Genomic DNA, 18,579 nt, shown 5'->3' with positions numbered 1-18,579 from the left:
AAAGTCAAGGCTTCAGCATCCTATTTTAATGATTTTTAGCTCTAGTTAAGACAGAGACAAATGCCTCAGCACTTTGGAATGGGTTGTGTTTTGCAATAAAAGACAAAAATGCTTCTTGCAGCAGAGGAAGACGAGGAGGAACCTGAGATGCCTGTCGGCCCTCGACCTCGCCCAATGTCTGAGCTGCACCTCAAGGAAAAGGCTGTGCCCATGCCTGATGCCAGTGCTTTTTTCATCTTCAGTCCTAACAACAGGTACTTGAGAGACTGGTTAGCCAGAAGAAGGAGGTGAAGGGCTGGTACCCCTTTCACACTGGGCCACAAAAGTGATGAGGTGCAGAGCTCCCTCTCAGCAGTTCATATCTGAGGCCTTCTCTGACCCACCTCTCCTTTAAGACAGGAAACCCTATGAAACCACAACTGTAGGGAAAATATTCAATGGGAGCTCACAGGACATACAAGGCTGATTGAGGACACAAATCATGAAAGCTTCAGAAATAAGGGACACAGAGGCGAGCCAGTAATTGGAATTTCCTGACACATCCAGGTCCAAGCTGCAGGAGAGCCATCATGCAATCAGTCAAGTGGAAGGTAGCAGCTTCCTGTCCTAAGGGCTGCCCAAAATCCACTCCCAGTAGGGAGCTCATGTGTCTCTGCTCATTGCTGCACATCAAGAATGAGCAAAAAGAGGAAATGAGAGGGTGGGAGAGTCCATAGCTCTGAGAGGAGCCTAGGAAGCACAGTCCTCCTCTCACACTTCACCCATGGGCTCCTGCAGTGCAGCCTCGTGTTGTCACACCTGCCTTTCCAAAGGAGATGTGCAGGACCTGTGAGTTGAGGGCTGTTAGGAGCCAGGTGAGTTTATCTTTGCAAGGGCACAGCAGTGAGATCACTGCCCAATGCTCTGTGCAGCACCACAAATTCCAGTGTCTCTCCTAAGGACTCAGCCTTCAAACACGGCCCAGAGGAAGGCAGGGCTTTCCTGCACTGCTGAATTCCAAGCCATTTGTCCCAGCAGAGCTTGTGCCACTCCTCCTTGGCTATGTGTAACAGGGAGGGACTGAGGATGGCTGGGGCTTGTGGACTGTAATGCTAGCTGTGCCACCTACCCCCTGTCATTTGTAGAACTAAATTAACCTCTGCAGTCATCTGTAAAATTGCTGTAATAGGGACTTGGAGCCCTAACAGCCAAGAGTGGAGCTAAATAGATTAATGAAGTGCCTGTAGAATTATGCACAGGGCTGTTATGGGGTTTAACTCCTCACATCCTGCTACCAATATATGAAAGTGGTGTAATGGTCTCCAGTAAGGCAGTTTGATGGGAGACTGCTCCTTCTTTGCCTCCTAGTTTCCCACTAAAAGCACCAAGTGGGCCTATGTTTAGCATACAAACTGCATGGCATGTATGCATTTGCTGCATAGGGAAGCCATTTGCTGCCCTATATCCATTTGGCCAGGCCTGTACTCTGTTAGCAAGGTAGAAACCCCCCCCAGCTCCTGTTGAGTGAAAGCTCAGAAAGACATTGGCACCCTAAAACCCTTTCTGATGCCTTCCTCCTGAATGAAGCAGGAATGGTTCCATAAATGAAAGCGAGGGATATAATTCTGGGCTGGCAGGTTTCAGGCCACATGGAAATCGCAAAAAGCTCCGTCAGGAGGGAGTGATTGTTCTCCATTCAAACAGATGGAGTGTGAGTCCTGTGTGGAGAGCCAGCATTGCCCTGCACACCTTGTTGCTGTGCTGGGGTAGAGGGAAGATGCTCTGCAGGGCAATCCTCCAGTCCTGCTGGCAGAAGAGGAGGGGGGAAATGTTTCCTTGCTGTTCTTTGAGAGCTGAAGTTGTGCCTCTCCCCTCTCTTGCAGATTCCGTGTGCACTGCCACCGCATCGTTAACGATAACATTTTCACCAACCTGATCCTGTTCTTCATCCTGCTCAGCAGCATCTCCCTGGCAGCTGAGGACCCCGTGAGACACCTCTCCTTTAGGAACCAAGTATGCTCCATATCCTCCTTCCCTCACGGGGGATTGCAAGTGTGGGACAAGCTGATCATGATTTGAAGACAGGAAAGGCAGAAGAGGCTGCATCAGAGGCTTGGGAGTGCCTGCCTTCCATGATTTCTGCCTTTTGTAGGCTGTGTGTGAAAATCATTAGGTTTTTTGCAGGAAACATGAGTCAGTGCAGAATCTGGCCTCTAGTTCACTTCAGAAGTGTGTGTAGGGAAAGGAAGAACAGGAGGCTGAAGCAAAATTATTGTTCCCTGGGATTAAAGCAGTAGAAATGAGCTTTAAAAACATTGATTGTGGATATAGATAATTCAATTTTGAGGGTTTTTCAGGTTCCCTGTGGAACATTTGTTCTGCTGCCACATGCTGTCTTTTAAACTAAAAGCCCAGGGCCTGATTTTCATTTTATTCACACTGGTGTAAATCAGGAGTAATATTCCTGAGTTTGATGCTGTCACTCTGGGGGAAATTGATGTCATCATGGTTAGAATCAGACTTTTTGAACACAAGCTGCAAAGCTATCATTAAATTTGAGATAACCCTCAAAAAATATGCTGTGCTCCTCTCCTTGCCTGCCTGGGGAGAGAAGAGGAAGGCATTCAGCATAAAGATACATTCTCACCCTCTTTCCTGACCATTTTTATTTGCCCTTTGAAATGTTCATTGCTCCTTTAACTTTGCCAGTGGTTGTTTCCATTAGTCAGAGGTCATTGCAGAAATGAGGAGTCAGCAGGCATATGCAAGGCCTCTGATTTCTGGTGTCTGCAGTGGCATTTTGGTGCCTTGATGCCTGAAGAGTTTGCTAGGATTGAAGAGTGGGATGGTTTTACCTTGTTTAATAATACAACCTTAATTTAATGCTCCCTGAAATATCCTGGCCTGAGAATGCATTTGAACACATATGTGCATGCAGAGAAGGTGTTAATGGAAGTCTATTCCTGAGCATATCTCAGAGTGGCTTTGCATTTTGTCCTGAAGGAGGATGCTAAATAATCCAGCCAAACCTGTGCCACCAATAACCCACTTGTGCACAAGTGAGGGTGCCCACCATGTAGGGATAACTGAATGCCAATATGTATTAGTGCTGCAGCATGTCAGCTGGCAGATGGGCTCCTGACATGCCACAGAAACTGTCACAGAGTCTGTAGCAGAGACATTTAAATGAGATAGAGAAAAGAGAGTCAGAGAAAAAAGGTTGTCCTGGATTAAAGAGCTGAAGGTTTGAGGCAAAGCATTGTTTTGTGTATGTAAAGCCACTGGTGTTGCATGAAAATCTGTGTTTAACTTTTGCAGGTACAGATGTTTAAAATGTATCATACGAGGGGACACTGGCAAGATGTTTGGGTTGCAAATGTGGCCTGCCTTGGCACTGTGACAGTAGAACAGTGAGATCCTGTCCTGCCCTGTGCCCACACAGAGGCCTGGGAGGAAAAGGAAGAAAGCAAGCTGAAATCAAGCTGAAAGCAAAGCTGCCTCTGCCTTCACTCAGCATGAGCCTGTGTGCCAGGACTGGGGGTGCTGCAGGCACAGACCATCCCAGAGCAGGAAAACAGGGACAGAGAGCCCAGCAAGGGCTGGTGGAGAGGCTTGGCCCTGCTCTTTCCTGGGGCAGGCTGTGCCCTTCTGTGTCACACAGGGCTCAGGCAGAGAGTGCTTGAAGTGCCAGCCCAGTCTGACCAAACAGCCTTTGAAGTCCAAGCAAGTGCTAAGATTGTGCTCACCATATTCTGCTGTTAGCACCTTGGCAAGGTGCTCATTCATTTTAACGTGTTCTAGAGCAAGTTCATATTTAGATAATAACAAATATGCCAGCTGATAAGTGGGACTGCCTGCACAGGAGGGGCAGTGACCATTTTCATTAGGCATGATTTCATCTTTGCTAGCTGCACCTTTGGAGCCACATTCAGCAGTGTGTTCCAGCTCCTTTGCAGGCCCCTGGTGAGGCAAAGCAGCAACAGGTACAGCTTAATCACTCACTTTAATCAAGTTTGCAGCTTCTTTATGTTGCTGGAGTCATGCAAAGAAGTTAGAGAGTTCCCATGAATCTGGCCCATTGATTATAAAATTATTCCATTGATAAAATAATCAAATGTCAAGACTTACAAAGCAGCAAGGCAAAAGGATATTTCCAATTGTAATGTAAGTAAATTAATATAGGTTAAAATCAAGATCTGTCCCTTTGAAGTGGCCCTTTCTTAATTCTCTAAGCTGCAAAATTTGATATAGTCCAAGACAGCCTCGAGAAGAATTTGGGATTAAAAATTGAGCAGTGACCTGGAGAATTTTGGGTCATGTGGTAGCAGTAAGTGATACATCCCCCCATTTGACATAAAGTGTCTGCAATTCAATCCAGATTTGGACTGTGCTTAAATAGAGCAATGTGAAATAACCCTGGAGCTTGCAGTAGCTGTCCCTCTGCATACCAAGCTGTAAGAATTTAGCCACCTATAAATCTGAGTGAGGATACAGGCACTGAGATACAATAAACCCCTGTGGGATGGGAACAGGCAGTTTCCTGGTTTATGTTTCTTAGTGTTTTAGCAGCAAATGTCCAAATTTCACAAATTATCAGTTTTCTACAGCTTCCATATATTGGCCTTCTAATTTAAAACATGTTTATGGTAAAACCACAGTAAACCATGGTTATGGTACTTCTGATGTTCAACATTTGTAGTGTAGATAGCACTAAAGTGGATTGGGATGTTAAAATATATTGTAAACAAAGAGAGTTCAATCCTGGTCCCATAAATCAGTGAGAAATTTCCCATTTACTGTGGGATGCCAACATATTAGCAGTGAAGGACATTCCTGTCCTTGATGCTGCTACTTTGAAAGCCCCTTTACACTTCTAGATGTCTCACTGTCTCCTGTGACACCACTTTTGTGGTCTGCTGTGCATGCCATGAGTTTCTCCATCACCAGCTTCCTGGGAATGATGAGCATTTCAGCTGCCTGGTTATTCAGGATGCAAATAGAAAGATGCAGGATCTAAGTTAGGCACCTTTAGCAAATGACCAAATTATGGTTGCAATACAAGGGCTGGGATTCTGTTCAATTGGCAGAGTCTTTGTTATTCATCCTAATCCAGAGCAATTCAGGACAGAGAAAAGAAATAGCTAGAGTATGATTTTGCAGTTTGCTTTCCTTCCTTTGAGAGAGGCACAGAACAAGACTGAATGGAAGTTAATAAGAAGGAATCTCATGTTTTCCACTGAGAGACCAGGCATTCTTTGTACTCTCAGTTTGGAATCCTATTTGGGAAAACCCTTGAATGTTCTTTATGAGATTTAAAAAAAAAAATCTTACAGCAACCAAAAAGTTATTTTGCCTCTATAGTGCTCATGGGATTGTAACTCAGGAAAGATTTCATGTAATGTGCTTCTTGTCCTCTGTGCCAGGACCTTCACTGCATTCAACAGGACCTTGTTCCAAAACCATTCCCTATAGAGTCGTCCTCATTCCCTCGTGACAAGAACTTGTGCATCTGATTTTAACTGTGATTTCCCACTCAAGTGATCACTCACTGACCTACCCTCCCCACTCCTATCCCCTTTTGTTTTTACAGATTCTCTTTTATTTTGATATAGTTTTTACTGTCATTTTCACCATTGAAATTGCTCTGAAGGTAAAGTGCCCATCTTCTCTACCATTACTTGTTCCCAAGCTTTCTGGTTTCTGCCAGTCTCTGTTGCTAACACACACGCCTGTTTGTTCTGGGTCACGCTCAGTACCACTAACCCAACTGTGCTTATTTTTCAGATCCTAGGCAATGCAGACTATGTCTTCACTAGTATCTTTACATTAGAAATTATTCTTAAGGTAACCAATCTGAGAAATACACTTGTTTTCTGCTTTTCTTTCTCTTTCTTTCTTTCTTTCTTTCTTTCTTTCTTTCTTTCTTTCTTTCTTTCTTTCTTTCTTTCTTTCTTTCTTTCTTTCTTTCTTTCTTTCACTCTCTTTTTCTTTCCTTTTTTTTCAACCCCATTATTATTACTGCACAAAGGGGTTTTTTTCTTTTCATTTGACGTTTCTGTAGTTGCTTTAAAAGTCTCCTGGGAAATTTTGATATTCAGACTTGTAATTGAGGGCCTATAGCAAAATAATGCTTTTTAGGGGAATCGCAATGAAAGGATGCAATGTTGGGAAATGTAAGAGAGAAAAAGGCCATCCCCGGATAAACTTCTCCCTCTACCCTGGCCAGTCTTTCCAAAACAGGATTTTTCTCCTCTGCAAGAAACTCTGAATACACACACCTCTTACACAGGCAAAGAGAAGGTCTCTGTTCTGCAGAAACCACCCCAAAGGGTGGCTGATGACTTCTATGAGCTTACAGGGTGCAAGCAAATTAGGAGGTGAGGAGCACAGTGCAAAACCTCACTTTTTAGGTGTAGAGATAGAATTTGAAGAGTACAAATCCCTGAGACACCGAGGACAGAAGCTGCCAATGAAAATTGCTGCATCAAAGCCCAGCTTCTCATTTCCCAGGAACGTGCTCTATACCAAGGGGAATGTGCAGGAGAATGGTCTAGCTTGGAAGAAAATAAAAATAGGCTGCCTTGTTCTTAACTCTAATTTTCTCAAATTGGTAGGCTAATAATTTAAATAACAGTAATTGAGCAAAGTTCTGGCTTTCTAAATGCTAGGTTCACTTGGCAGCTGTTTTTGGTTTTTTTTCCTCAGCAAGCTAGTTCTAAGTGCTGGCAGGCGGTGCCTTAGAGTTGCTCACATTTTCAGCTCAAGACCCTAATAACAGTATCTATATTGAAGGCTGGCAAGCAGGGTGGCCCCTGCATATTTTTATAGAGAAACGTGCTTTTTTTGATATGACTTGAAATTACCAAAGCCATAATGTTCTCCAGGGAGATGTATACATTATGCCTGGGTGCAGTTTGCATCTGTGTTTACACAATAAATCTGGATGTGCACAGATCACATGGCAGATCCAAAAGGCCTGTCAAGAAAAGGAAAATATCCCAACAGCAACGTTTAAAAATGAAACAATAGTTCAAGGTTACCTGTTTGGACTCACAATTACTAATTCTGCTTGCTCTGAAGGAAGTGGTAACACTCTTAATGATTTCAGTGAAAGCAGAACTTAACCCAGCCTGGGCCTTCCAAGGTCCTCCTGTTAACTTCAGTGATTTATGACAACATCTCTGGATATTCTCTAAGTCCAAGTGGGAGAATAGTGCAAGGACCATAAGCTGAAGTCACTAAGAGCTTGGTTTCTCACTGCATGTTTCTCTGCTGCCTTCACCGAGCACATTGTTTTGCAAAACAGCAAAGTTAATGTAGGTGGTGAAAACAAAAGAATGAATGGCCATGGGAAGTTCAAGGCTGTAGAGGAACAAGCTTCATCTGCCCCCATGTTGCTTTTAACAACACCTGCATTCTGGTGGATGTTGGCAAGGTGACTGCCAAGGATTGTTAACTGGCATCCTAAAAGGCTATAACTTGTTTTATGCCCCAGGTGGGAGGCAGATGTAGATTACACACTCTCTGAGAGTCTCTTCTGAGATGAAAAAAATCCCTGAATAGGCTTGAGAGAACCACAATTTGTACTGAACTTAAACTCAGCAGAGCTTGCCCTCCTGATTTCAATGGTGTCTTTCTTTCAAGATTGCCATACAAAATCTAACCAGTAAAGGGCATCTTTACCACCTTTGTTATGGCAAGAACCCCTCCTCCCTTCCCCAACTGAATGTGTCTACAAGTATAAATTCTAAGCCAAGACCAGAGTTTATACTTCCTCCCCCTCTAATTTCTGTCTGATTGATAGTCAGTTCCCTGATGTCATGGATGTTTGGTGAAGAAAATAATCCAATATACCATGTGCCCTTCAAATTTGCTCTGAATAAAGTTGTCACAGGCTGGAAACTTCCAGCCAATACACCATCCTAAGCAACTGGTGGGAGCTAGAAAACTCCAGTTTGATTGTCCAGTTCCCACTTTTCAGCTGCAAGTCTGGCTACAGCTCAGTGTCATGGTGTCCTCCTCGGGTTACTTTAGACACCTAACTTAGATGAGATTCAGAGGACCAAACTTAGAAGCCTGTATTCCTGGATGGGAATGAGAATTCCTCATGAAGGAACATTAGCTCTTGTGGGGATGGGGTTTCTTCAAAGCAGCTGCATTAGATCACTCACCAAATCTAAGGTAGGTGGTACAAATACCCCATCAGCTCACCCTCTTTAACTGTGCCAGGCTCATTTAGACACATTGGGTAAGAGAACTCTGTTTACACTGTCACTCAATCCAGCTCTGGAGCTGTGACATCCTCCTCAAAGCCAGCAGGTTTTCAACACCCCATCACACCCAGGCAGGGCAGAGCCTCCCTTCCAAAATATGTATTTTCCCTCCCTCTGCCCAGTGATGTTGATAATGATTACCTCCACAAAGAAATTACCCTGTTCCAAGGAGTACAGCCTGGGCTTTGTAAGGAAACTAAAGGGAAAATGCAAGTACATCTAGAGTAAAAATTAATAGGAAAAGGGGTGTGGGATTGAGCTGAACAGAAGGACCAAGCTGAAGAGAGCAGCAATTCCTCCTGTTTTTTCAGTTCAGCTTTTAAGTATCTTATTCCTGAGGGATTCTGTTTTTCCTTCATGAAGGGAAAAGCAGTCAACTGTCCACTGCAGCTGGTCCAAGTACTGAAAAGCATTACAGAAAAGACCATTTTATTTTGTGTTTTCTATTCAATTTTCCTAGAGACGCCTTTATATAACACAAATATCCTCTGTCACTGAAGAAAAAGGGAAAAGCATATGATTGCAAAGAGTAGTTTTTGCAAACAGTCATTCTGCTGCTTTGCTAATTCTAAATGTTATGTACTCATTGCACTTAAAGTGCATCTTTTCCTCTCTTTCTTTAGTTAGGCCTTTCACAGTTATCTTGCTGTCTTTTTCACTCTCTTTTCTTTCCATTGGGGCTCAACTTCTCCTTTGGGGTCTGGGGGTAAATTGTCTGCTAACAATAGAAACACTGCCCCCTCCCCAGTTATCCACCCTGAGCATAGCCAGGTGGGTTTGGCTCCTGGGCAGCTGCTGATGGCAAAGTGTGTTTGTGCTCCCTGCAGATGACTGCCTACGGGGCTTTCCTCCATAAGGGCTCCTTCTGCAGGAACTACTTCAACATCTTGGACCTGCTGGTGGTCAGCGTTTCTCTCATCTCCTTTGGGATCCAGTGAGTGAGCTATTCCAGCTGGCTGGTTTTGGGGTGGGGATTGTAGGGCTGGGCTGGGAGGGATGGCTCAGGCTCCTTGTTTTATCTGGGTAAGATTTTCCTCATGAGCCTGTTGGAGTATTCATTAGGTGTTTTTCTCAGATGGTTCAAGGCCATTAAAATTCATCCTCAAGACAGAAGGTTGTAACTGGGAAATGCTACTCTAGTGACCTGGAGGGGGGAATCTTTCAGAAAGAGCAAATGAGAACAAAAAATGGGTGTATGGGTAATCATGACACTTAACTTTGTTCCAAGGCCTTTGTTTCACTGTATCAGTTCAGGACATTTCAATGACTTATGGTTCCCTCCTAGACTTTTCATAACCTCTTTGGAAAATGAGATTGATAATGTTTTCCTACTTCCTAAGATGCTGTGAGTCTCAGTCACAACCATCAAAATGGAAATGGAAAGCCATCAAACACTTGAAGAGTTTTGTGAGACTCTTCAGAGTGGTAATGGCTGTTCTGTCATGCTGTTGTCCTTTAGTTCACCTGTTAGTTTACTTAGCAATTTATAGATTTGCTTGACTATGTGTTGGTTAGGAAGTTCCCTAATTAGTTTCATATCTGGTAAGAAACAAGCTCCCAGTTGTTACCATCATAGTTTGGCAGCTCACAGAAGTTGCATGTTAAGTCAAGTAGGACAATTTGAAGGGTCCATCAGGCTTTCAGTCACAGTCTTAAGAAAGGCACAGTTCTTGTTTTGACCTGCTGTTTCTTTCTTACAGGCCTAAGTCAGACTCTTGGTGTGTTAACATTAAAATGTGCATTAACATTAAAACTGTTCCCAAAGTCAGTAGGAGAACATGATGTCATTGAGCACGAGGAAGATTCTCAGTCAGGGTTTAGTTTTGGAAGGCGCAGAGAGCTCTGCTGCAGTAGTTGTGTTCAGTACTTAAAAGTGAGCACATAAGTCATCCTATTCAACTGAGTGGGAGTTTTCACATCCTTAAATTTATGTACACACTTTGATTTGTGGGTTCAGGAGCCAGACACATTGTAGGATCAAACTCCAGGTGGATAGACTACCTTTAATGCTGGAGTCTCCTGGACTTTTCACTCTTCTATTAATATTTCAGTGGAATGCTTCTTTGAGCTTTATCTGAAAATGCCTTGGTAATGACTACATCTTGGCACAATTTCTATATCATAGATATCTACAGAATCTGTTTGCCCTGCTCTAAAAATACACTTTGCCCATGTTCCATTCCCCCTCCATTAATACAGTAGAGATTATCAAATCCAGAACAAGCAGCCAGACCTCTGAAGAAAACAGAGAAATTGGTTTCCTTACCCCTGAAGTGCCATGGCGAAGAGTTGAATAAATCCCTTATGCAGTCTCAGGCTATGCAGAATTTCAAAGATCTGTCCTTGCTGCACACTCCCCACATTACTGTATCTCTCAAACCTTCCAACACTTTCTTCCAGGTCCAGTGCCATTAACGTGGTGAAGATCCTGCGTGTTCTGCGGGTCCTCAGGCCACTGAGGGCCATCAACAGAGCCAAAGGACTGAAGGTTAGAAAAGTCCCAGTGCATTCTATGAACTATAAATTCAGATTATTTCAGGCTTTTGCAGTGGTTCAAGTAAAGTTTCAGCAGAATCACAGTCTGGTTGAGGTTGGAAGGGACCTGCTCAAGCAGGGCCACTGAGAGCAGATGTTTAGAGTACCTCCAAGGCTTTAGATTACCTCCAAGGAGAGAAACTCCACAACCTCTCTGGATGACCTGTTCCAGTGCTCAGTCACCCTGACAGTAGAAGTGTTTCTCAATGTTCATATAAACCTACCCTGTTTCAATTTGCTCCTGTTGTCCTGTCAGGGGGAACCACTGAAAAGAGCCGGGCTTTGCCTCCTCTGCATCCTCCCTTCAGCCATTGATCAGATTACATTGACTGGATTCCCTGACCCTCCTCTCAGATGAACAGACCCAGCTCTCTCAGCCTTTTCTCACTCCAATCCCTTAAGTCATCTTTGTCATCTTTCCTCCAGTATGTCCACAGCTCTCTTGTACTGAGCCCAGTGCTACAGGCACAGTCTCACCAGTGCTAAGTAAAGGGGAGGAATCCTTTTTAAAAACCTCCTTCAACTTGTTAAAACCTTGCCTAATGCATCCCAGGATAGCACTTGCCATCTTTGTAGTGAAGGCTCATATTCAACTTTGTGTCCACCAGCTCCTTTTCTGACAAGTTGTTTTTCAGCTGAATGGCCACATCAGCCCAGAGGTGAAATGATGTGGTTTTCTGAGGTTACAGATGGGCCCACAACCCTAAGCATAACCTTTCTGTATTAGATAAACTCCTTCCTATGTGCTGGTGGGTGCCCAAATATGCAGGAAATTTCAGAGAGCTGAGTTCTGGTATTTTCCTACCCATTTCTGCATCCTTCTAAAAATACAGCAAGGAATGAAATAAGTTGGTCCCCTTTCCTTAGACCTTACTTAGGTAATGGGTACTGCTTAAACAATTTTTTTCTTGTTATTTTTATTCTTGGGCTTCTCCCTTGGCCAGAGTAGTTGAGAATAATCCCACAAGTGACTTTTGTTCCTCTCTCCCATTTGCAGCACGTGGTCCAGTGTGTGTTTGTCGCCATCCGAACCATCGGGAACATTGTGATTGTCACCACTTTGCTGCAGTTCATGTTTGCCTGCATTGGAGTTCAGCTGTTTAAGGTAAAACCGTTGGACCCATTCCTTCATCCATTACATTGGGCTGTATTCAGGGATGGGGAGAATAAAAAGCCTGAGGAAGGGAAATTGGGGTCTGTTGTGTGTAACAGGCAAGACATTTGGGGCATTGTCCGTGTTACCTGGGCTTCTGCTGCCAGCAGTTCTCCAGAACTTGCCCATCATCTGTGATCAGAAGAAATTATCAGTAATGTTGTTCTTCCCTAAACAGCTTTACATTGGCATGACATGGCACCATGGGAGGGTGAAGGGGGCTGCTCAGAAGGGTTGGTCCCTGCAGGCTCTCTGCCTCCCATCTTGCAGAGGAAGGGGCACACCAGATGACCATGGGGGGTTGTTCATTCCCTTCTTTATGCCTGCTTTTATCTCCTTGTCTTTCATCACTCTCCTGACAAATGTTGAGGACATACACATTTGTGGTATTTGTGAGGTGCCCTGGATGGAGGAGGAATTGAGAATCTGTCACCATGTTCTTAGAAGGCTAATTTATTATAATGGAATGGAATGGAATGGAATGGAATGGAATGGAATGGAATGGAATGGAATAGAATAGAATAGAATAGAATAGAATAGAATAGAATAGAATAGAATAGAATAGAATAGAATAGAATAAGGATACAGCCAGAAGGCAACAAAGAATGATAATCAAAACTTGTGACTCTCTCTTCCAGAGTCCCAACACAGCTGGACATTGATTGTTCATTAAGTTAAAACAATTCACATGAAACCAATCAATGACCAGTTGGTAAACAATGTCCAAACCACATTCCAAAGCATCAAAACACAGGAGAAGCGAATTATTTTTTTCATTTTTTCTCTGAGGCTTCTCAGCTTCCCAGGAGCAGAAATCCTGGCAAAGGGATTTTTCCAGAAAATATGATGGTGACACACATAAAAGTACCATACAAGCAGAAGCTTCATTCCTCTTTCTTCCTTTCCTAGGGCAAGCTGTACAGCTGCACTGACAGCTCCAAGCAGACAGAAGCAGAATGCAGGTGGGTCTGAGCTTCTCCAATCCCTGCCCCTGGCCACCGGTGGTGTCTGGTGGTGCAGGTGTGCCACGTTGTGTGTGCCCTCTCCCCCCACAGAGGGTACTACATCACCTACAAGGATGGGGAGGTCAGCCAGCCCATGATACAGCCCCGCAGCTGGGAGAACAGCAAGTTCGACTTCGACAACGTCCTGACTGCCATGATGGCCCTCTTCACCGTCTCCACCTTCGAGGGCTGGCCAGAGTGAGTGTTTCTGGGACCAGTGCAACACTAGCAATGCCCTCATTCATTTCAAAAGAGAAAATTCAAAGGCAGAGCATAGTCTTTCCCTTTCTAAGTATTTAAATAAATCCAGAGCTTTAAATATAGCAGTAGTAGCACTGTAGCATTATGTACCTTGTAAATTCCTCAGGCCCTACAGGGATTTCTGTTACTGTACTTGTAAACAGTGTAAAGCACTGTCTCTAGTTCTTAAAAGATGATTTTCATTAGTAGCAATGCTACCAGTATTTGTTACCATTATTATGTGTATTAATGAATGTAAAATGCATATCAAGTCCTTTCCAGCATTGCCAGGTTTCAGTCTCCCTATGGAGACAGCAGGGCAATATGAAACATTTCCTCTGCAGTACTGGCAGACATGGGGTGTCTGTCCAGGCCCTGCTGTCTGTGCCACTGGAGCTGGGGACTCCCCCAGAGTCACTCAGGGTGACGTGGACATGCAGGGGTCTGACCCTGACCTTTGTCACCAGGTGATGCCAACAGCAGTCTTAACAACTGGGACTGTGTTGTTATCCCAACTCCTGGCATCCCCTTTTCTCACAAAACTTAGTTCCCAATAACACTGTTGGGACTTAATTGTATTTTGTTACCTGAAGAACATGATTTTGTTCAACTATGAAGATATTTCACCCCTGAATACATTCAAATGTAGAATTAGTAAGAGCTAGCTCTTCTCCTTTGCAAGCTTTGCACTCAGATCAGTGCAAGTCTGCACATCTCTGAGTGAATTAATTTTGATACAAGTGGAAGAAAATCACAAAGTTAAACTTTATAACATCACCTATAAGGCCTCAAAGCAGTTGCAGATTTTCTCTGCATTTGGCTCCTGTTTGCTTTCAGGTTGCTGTATAGGTCCATTGATTCCCACATGGAGGATGTGGGACCCATCTATAATCACAGGGTTGAGATCTCCATCTTCTTTATTATCTACATCATCATCATTGCTTTCTTCATGATGAACATCTTCGTTGGTTTCGTCATCGTCACATTTCAGGAACAAGGAGAACAAGAGTACAAGAACTGTGAGCTGGACAAAAACCAGGTAATTTACAACACCCTGCTTTCAACAAAGGTAGAAAATGCATTGAGAATAAGCTTTCAATAGGTAAATGCATACAGAGAGGAAAATGTTAAGCTTGCCAGAAAATGCACAGAGAGAGGAAAATGTTAAGCTTGCCAACAAGATAGAACGGTAAGATGGCTTTGCTGACATCTTTTAGGAGCCAGGTAAAAAAATCATGCTGTAAGATTTGCTCAATGGACAACAATTATTTAAAAATGTTTGCTGTACCATTTGTTTCACTGAGATTAGATGAGCACAACAGCAGTGTCTGGCCAAAGTAAATGGCCAAAGTAAATACATGTAGAACTCTTTTACAGGTAGAATGTGCACATTCACATTGTGACCTAATAGAAATTCTTCGACTAAGCTTTTTCATTTCAGAAAAAAAACTTGAAACATTGTAATTTTAATTACATTTGAAGGTAGCTGACCACCCTGGTATTTTGGGTTTGAGTTTTAAATGTACCCTGCCTCTCCCACAGCGCCAGTGTGTAGAGTATGCCCTGAAAGCCCGGCCTCTGCGGAGATACATCCCTAAAAACCAGTACCAGTACAAAGTTTGGTATGTGGTCAACTCCACCTATTTTGAATACCTGATGTTCGTTCTGATCCTACTGAACACCATCTGCCTGGCCATGCAAGTAAGTGAACAAGCAGAAAACCTCCAGTAGTAGATTTTTGTCTGGGGAAATGCACAAATGGCTGAGGTTGAGACCTACTTTGACCTTCACACCATGTGTTGAGGGAGAGGGACAAGCACATCAAGAAAAACATTGTACTCTGTTCACTTCTGATGACATGTAGTTGAAGTAAGGAATCTAATTCTCACCCTCTTCCTGCTAATATCTGATACTTTCAACAATTCTGTTTTGACTCCTTAAAAAAAACCAAATTTCTCATTTCTAAACAGAGTTCTGCAAGTACTAGAGCCTTTAAAGAAAAATGTTAAAAATGTCTCAACATTGTATTTTTCTCAGCCTTGCATTCATCTGCAGCTGAATTGTTTTATCTGAAACTGCTTTGAATAAATCACCCTGTGCCAATGCAGATCATGAAAATCCATCCCAGCTCTTTGAAGTTTATTAAAATTAAGCAACTACAAATGGGGTCTTGTAACATGAACTGAAAGGTGACCTTAGAATAAGGCAGTGCCATAAGTTCAAGTATCATGATCTGGAAATAAGGGTATGAAAAGTGAGGTGGCAACACTTGCAGAAGACACTGCTTGAATTAATCAATAGAGGATGGAGAGTAACTTCATAAGATCTTAATAAAGTTAAGTGAATGGGCAGCATGATTGCAAATTTAATTCAGAATTGACAAATGCAAGATAGTGCATATTGGGAAAATATGATTTGAGCTGCTCATGTACTTTGCAGAATCCTGAATTTAGTATAATTACTTGGGAAATGGCTTGGTATCGTTATGGACAGCTCAGTGAAACCCCTACTTGCTGTGCAGTCACAATTAAACAAAAAAGCAATCCAAGAGGGAAGGTTGAGATAAAAATCGCAATTGAAGATTGTATTGTAACATTGTGCAAATTTATAATGAGCCCTGAATTGGAATGGTAAGTATGATTTTGGTAGCCACTCCTCAAAAAGATTCTTCTAAAAGGAGGAGATCAAGAGCCAGGCGGCAAAAATGGATAGAGGCATGGGAGTGTTTACGTATGAAGGGAAATGGGAATTCCTATTTGAAAAAATGAAACATGCTGGGGTCTTCCTTAGAGAACCTTGGCATGAAGGGAGAATGAGAGGGGCCCTGTGTATTCCTGACTGCTGGCACATCATATCCTCACACTCCTGCTGGGTTGCTCTTTTTCAGCACTATGGTCAGAGCTGCATGTTCAAGGAAGCCATGAACATCCTCAACATGCTCTTCACTGGGCTCTTCACTGTGGAGATGGTCCTGAAGTTAATTGCCTTCAAACCCAAGGTAGGTGCACGAGGAGTAGATTTCCCTGGCCTCTGTGTGTGTGTGCATGTGTGCGGGGCAGCTGTGAGGAGAAGGAGGAGGTGAACCTTTCTCATCTATTACCCCACCAAGAACTGAGCTGGACAGTTGCTCTCTGGATTGGAGTCTCACTTATATTTAATAACATTTTTTGCTGGAGAGTAGACACACTTAAAAAAAAAAAACCCCAAAAAAAGTGAAAAAAAGGCAACACCTGCTAATAGAGATGGTTCCTAGTTTTCATTAAGTCATCACAGTGACACTCTGCTAAGGCTGTAACATGTCTTCCATTCTGAATGTTATTCCAATGCTCTCTCTCTGACTTTCCTTATATAATTTAAAAATAGCATCTCATGATTAGTCTCCTGACCCAAGTGAAGTTAATCAAGCATGACTCATTTTGAGTTATGAGCTTTGGAAAAAAAAATGTTTCTTCTGGGAGGGCTACATCTCAGTGATGGTTTGGATTGCTCTGGTTTGGAATTTAAGACTTCATTGATAATATTCAGTACCCCAGCAGGTCCTGTCTGAAAGTATTGTCCTGTGCATTGGGCCATGATATTGTGCTAGTTTAGCTGCACTGTGGGGTGTGATTAGAACCTCCAAGCTCTTCTAGTTAAGTTCTCACAGCTGCTGCAGGACAAGGACAAAGATCCTGACCTCACAGAATTACCCAAGACTTCCTTCTGTGGGGTTTAAATTTAGTGATGTGTCATAAAATGTTGAATCCACATACCTAAATATAGGTCTCTCATGTCATTTCATATCTCCAGCGGTGCCTTGACACGTGGAGTTGTGTCTTAAAGGATGCTTTGAAACATGGTGGAGATGGTCAAGATGCTCTCTGAAGCATCAGTTATTAATTGGTAAAAATGAGAATATTTGTCTGGCAGTCATGCTTGTCCTTCATGTTAAAGTTAAGGGATGACTGAATTTAGCTCCTCCCAGGTGTAATCTAACATTTTCCTCATCCTTACTTCAGAAATTTTGCTCTCCATTTCTACTGAATTTGGCCTTATTTTTTTCTTTTCAACTCCATGTTGACTTTATTCCCACCCAGCTTCTCTCTTTCTACCACTCTTTCTAGGACTTCCTCTTGTAATAGTCTTGTAATTTTATTTTTCACCTAAACCCCATATCACTTTCTTATCTTGGATGTAGTTCTCTTGGAAGTTAGGAGCATCTTGGCAGTCCTGCTGAAGACTGGGTTTTGGAGGTTTTTTGTGAGTTTTCAAACACTGTCTTGGGAAATTTAGAAGCATCATTATCTGTTTCAGCAGAGATTTTAATTTTCAGGAGAGGTCTATCTTTGATTTTTGAGACTTCACCATGTCTGTTAGCGAGCAAACTTTGTTGCTTCATAAAAGTTTTATCTGCACACCATGTACCCAGAAGTGCCTCTCACAGGCTTTATAATGTTCTTCTGATTTTGCAGTTCTGCTTCACAGGAGATTTATAACTTTCAAGAAGATGAGAATCTCAGCAGAATTTGGTTCAGAACATTTAGGGGAGCAGTTCAACCAGGTCAAATACTGAGTTCTGTACACATACAAGGAAGGCTTTACCTGACATGGTTGCTTCCACCAGTAAGGAAATAGCATTGATGATAGTGGAAATCCTTTCTACTTCCTGTGCTTTACTTTCCTCCGTTCAATCTCCTTTTCAAGTTTTACTGCACAAAAAATATTAGAAAAAAATCAACTGAGGGCAAGCAAATATCTCTGGATGGCAAAACATTGAAACATATTTCCTAAAGTAATTGTGGAATCTTTATAGTTTGAGGATTTAGAATTAAGTTGGGGGAATCTTTAATTCAAGACAGTTTAGGAATCAATGACCTGTCTTGAGACGGACAAATGGAATTGACCACAGGGCCCCTCTCAGCCAAATTTTCCATGATTCTGTAATCTCCAAACTAAATCCCCAGCTGCTAAACTATAGTAAAAGTGAGAGTTTATCACAAGAATAGTAGAGTCTTAATGAAATCTTTTGAACTAGAACTCAGACAACAACCTCAGGTGAAAGAATAGCCAACACTAACAATAAATGTTTCAAATCCTGCTCTGGCCTGTATGCCAAAGATGGTATTAACTCATACCTCTGTTTTAATTAAATACCTTAATGAAAGAAACCCCAACTTTTCAAAAATTGAAGCAAAAGATTACAGGGAAGAAAAACAGGACTGACCTTGTGAAAACAGCTAACACAGCAAAAATACTTTCCTCCTGCAGCATATTCACACTGAAGTACCAGTTAAGTACCAGTTCAGTGACTAGGGTTTGGAAACCCCAAATTCCTTGTGTAACTTGTCTTTGTTATGTACAAGGATTTGGCTGCAGCCTTCATTCCCTGTTCTCCAAAGAAGGCAGCCCCTTCTCC

General features: G+C 42.7%; 1 protein-coding gene across 1 annotated transcript in view; it reads left to right on the top strand.

The window, feature by feature from the left end:
- Positions 1–18,579, top strand: part of CACNA1C (calcium voltage-gated channel subunit alpha1 C) — a 409,374-nt gene that overhangs the window by 323,207 nt on the left and 67,588 nt on the right. Inside the window, exons 19-29 of the mRNA XM_058021914.1 lie at positions 122–254; positions 1,863–1,992; positions 5,764–5,823; positions 9,080–9,186; positions 10,653–10,740; positions 11,785–11,892; positions 12,850–12,902; positions 12,996–13,142; positions 14,022–14,223; positions 14,727–14,885; positions 16,072–16,182. Of these exons, the coding sequence (XP_057877897.1) occupies positions 122–254; positions 1,863–1,992; positions 5,764–5,823; positions 9,080–9,186; positions 10,653–10,740; positions 11,785–11,892; positions 12,850–12,902; positions 12,996–13,142; positions 14,022–14,223; positions 14,727–14,885; positions 16,072–16,182 (1,298 nt within the window). The remainder of the gene's footprint in view (positions 1–121; positions 255–1,862; positions 1,993–5,763; positions 5,824–9,079; positions 9,187–10,652; positions 10,741–11,784; positions 11,893–12,849; positions 12,903–12,995; positions 13,143–14,021; positions 14,224–14,726; positions 14,886–16,071; positions 16,183–18,579) is intronic.

This window comes from Melospiza georgiana, chromosome 4, assembly GCF_028018845.1.
Source record: "Melospiza georgiana isolate bMelGeo1 chromosome 4, bMelGeo1.pri, whole genome shotgun sequence".
In the NCBI taxonomy this organism is placed as follows: Eukaryota; Metazoa; Chordata; class Aves; order Passeriformes; family Passerellidae; genus Melospiza; species Melospiza georgiana.
Note: the sequence above shows the minus strand (reverse complement) of the source record. Positions and strands in the feature narration are given on the sequence as shown.